Source organism: Glycine soja, chromosome 3 (assembly GCF_004193775.1).
Source record: "Glycine soja cultivar W05 chromosome 3, ASM419377v2, whole genome shotgun sequence".
In the NCBI taxonomy this organism is placed as follows: domain Eukaryota; kingdom Viridiplantae; phylum Streptophyta; class Magnoliopsida; order Fabales; family Fabaceae; genus Glycine; species Glycine soja.
In genome coordinates this window covers 41,415,853-41,419,156 of record NC_041004.1, presented here as the reverse complement: position 1 = coordinate 41,419,156, position 3,304 = coordinate 41,415,853, and the positions used below count along the sequence as shown (strand labels likewise).

General features: G+C 35.4%; 1 protein-coding gene across 1 annotated transcript; it reads left to right on the top strand.

Annotated features, from left to right (window-relative positions):
• The first annotated feature begins 236 nt into the window (after positions 1 to 236).
• Positions 237 to 2,346, top strand: LOC114407104 (transcription factor RAX2-like). The gene is made up of 3 exons (XM_028370076.1): positions 237 to 674; positions 826 to 955; positions 1,262 to 2,346. The coding sequence occupies exons 1-3, from the start codon at positions 539 to 541 to the stop codon at positions 1,962 to 1,964; spliced, it is 969 nt and encodes a 322-aa protein (XP_028225877.1). The 5' UTR covers positions 237 to 538; the 3' UTR covers positions 1,965 to 2,346.
• Positions 2,347 to 3,304: the final 958 nt, after the last annotated feature.

Here is a 3,304-nt window from a genome sequence, read left to right as displayed (position 1 = left end):
TTATAAATATTAAATCATAACATGATGAATACAATGATAATTAATTTATATATATTATTATCAAGATAAAAAAATATTATGAGAACATATTATATATTATTAAATGATTAATTATTAACAGTATATATGAATTGAAGGAAAAAAAATCAATAAGATCAAACTAGGTCAACTTAAATCGGGTTACCGATTTTGACTAAATCCAAGAGAATTAAATTGAGGCTAAACCGAATCAAATGCATTTTTTATTCTTACCTTAATCGGACCCGCCCAGAACACCTGGTACCGAGTCCCACAGGTAGGGAGGGTCCTGTTTTTATAACTATGGATAGAACCTTCTTAAGGCTAATCAATGATATAATTTTGGAAACTGACAAGACAATTGAAGTTAGAGGCTGTTCCCTTTGACTTGTGCCATTTCTTCTCTCAATAAACTTCTATTGATGCCCCGCTCCACGTTCCATTCTTCAGTATCCTTTGTAGTTTGAACCTTCCTCACACTCCCACTTCAGAAACCAATCAAAGAGAGAGAGAGAGAGAGATGGGTAGAGCTCCTTGTTGTGACAAGGCAAATGTAAAGAAAGGACCATGGTCACCAGAAGAAGATGAAACGCTAAAGGATTACATAGAGCAACATGGCACTGGAGGGAATTGGATTGCGCTTCCTCAAAAAGTTGGTAAGTGCATAATAATAGAGATATATATGATGATGATGAGTCATATTACACTTTTCAAGCTAATGATGACATGTTCATATGCAAGGATTCTTATCTCTTACCTCTTTTTTTCCTTTGTCTTTGTGTTTCTGATTGAGTTTGTTTATCGCAGGTTTAAAAAGATGTGGTAAGAGCTGTAGACTAAGGTGGCTTAATTATCTTAGACCCAACATCAAGCATGGTCAATTCTCTGATGCAGAAGATAAAATAATCTGCAGCCTCTTCGCTAGCATTGGAAGCAGGTACCCTTCATTCACTTAGATTGATTATTACGCACCTTTCACTTTTCCCACTCAGATGTCACTTGTCAGAAGCTTCCCTAAACATGAAAACCGTACAAATAATTTCCAATTGAAGAAACAACCAGTCTTTTTTTTCTTTCACTTTTTTGGAAATAGAATATGCAAGTACAATACCGATATGAATATGATGTGTACTTTTAGATGATCTGCATCAGTTCTTGCATGCCAAATTTAGATCTGCTATGAATGCTAATGTATTAGTACTAGTAAGTTTCTTATAGTGGAAGATATTTTCACTGAGTGTAGGTGGTCCATAATAGCATCTCAGTTGCCAGGGAGGACTGACAATGATATAAAAAACTACTGGAACACCAAGCTCAAGAAGAAAATGATGGCCATGAATCCTTCAGTACTCCAAAGGAAGCCTCAACAAATTACCCTTTTATCCATCCTTCAAAGTTCAGCATCATCATTCAGAGACAGCAACAACATCTCATACTACCACCCTCACGGTTCCTTTTCCTACTCATCATCAAGTCTTGTGAGTGGTAACAACTCTTCTGCTAATGCTGATTCCTTGTTTCAAGCACAAGAGAGTTTCATGGACCCCAAGTGCCAATTCAAAGATAGCAGCATCTTTGTGTCTGGAGGTGAAGCCACAGCCACGGCCACGGCCACTAGTTGCAGCTCTTCTGATGGGAGCTGCAACAACCAGATAAGCCATGTCATGGAGCCTGCTGAGTTTGGTGATGCAAGTTTTGTTGGTGGGGCCAATAATCACATCTACAGTGGGGAGGAAGATGATAATAATACTCAGAAGTTGATGATGTTCTCCAATGCTGGTGGTAGTGTTAGTGGGTGGACAGGCAAACAAAATGGATTATTGTGGGAACAAAATCCATTGGATTATGGTCTTGAGGAAATTAAACAGCTCATTAGCACTAATAACAGTTGCAACAACTTTTTGTTTGATGACAAGAAGACACAAGAAAGAGTCACGTACTACTGATCGATGATGATTTCTTCAGACTTATGACTTGTTGGACTCAATTTGTTTGTGCTTTTGTGGGATGGGTTTTTAGTTTTAGTTTTTACTTTTTAGTATTGAATAGAATTGAACCACTTTCTTTGTTTGAAAGTACATTTAAAGTTTTCTTTTTGCAGTTACTTTGCCGAGGTAACCCTACCCATTCACATTCAAACCATACACATCCCCTAAGGAAGATAAAGAAAAGGAGGAACGAGGAACCTTTGATATGCTTAACAAGAGTTCCCTATTTGTAATTCTTTTATCTTCCAAACATCATCATAAAGAAGCTTGCAGCAGCAGTCCACTAATATTTTTCGTGTATCTCATGCATTATCTAATATTATTATATATATTTCACTTTTTTTTTTCTTCATAAAGTCAATCATGCACCTAAAAGCATAAAGATCAATGTGCCTATTGCGTACTATATATATATGCAACAATAATTATCCTCTTCTCATAATTTTGTTCAACTAAAATACTCGATGCATGCTCAATTATTTAAGTGTTTGATAAAAAAAAAATGATCGTAACGTAAAGTTAGAGTTCAGTTGTTCCTTGTAAATTTGAACTTGATAAACTCACCTTCCTTTCACCAATATTTGGAACTTTTTCTATGACTCGGGGTCCTCACTCCGAATATGATTAAGACAAGAGAAAAAACGGAGTAAAGGCGGGACAAGAAGTATACAAATGAAATACGGAAAGTGCTTAATTACGAGTGTTCTCTAAATTTTAATCGTGATCGACATGTATGTACGTTGAGGGGGCAAGAATTGTGATAAGTAGGACACGTCACTGATCAAGCCAAAACAATATATGATGAGAAGAAAATCACTTCACTTGTGTTTTTGTAAGCATGTGGAACTTGCTTTTATATAATGATGATGGTGATATACATGGGATCCCATAATTGAGGCATACATGGCCAATCTAGAAGAGGCAACGTTATGCTATTTTTAGTGCGTTTGGAATAATTATCATGAAGTTTCGTAATATTTTTATGTATGGTTTAAAATTTTAATTATCTTCAGTATAAGGCAACACACATCACTTACATCAAAATATTTTTTTAAAAGCCGTAGGATTAGGACTTGCAATTGTAAGAGCAATGCGGGATATGTCAATTTTGATACGAAAGTGAGTTATCTATAAACAAATCCAACTAGGAGAACAGATATTAAAGATGATATTTAATTAAAGTATGGATACATTATTCAACTGATAAAAGAAATAGTTGTGGGAGAAGAGTCCAAAAGGCTCTAAAAATGTATGATCTTAGGATAATGATACTTCGGATATGCGATTTGGTAAATTGT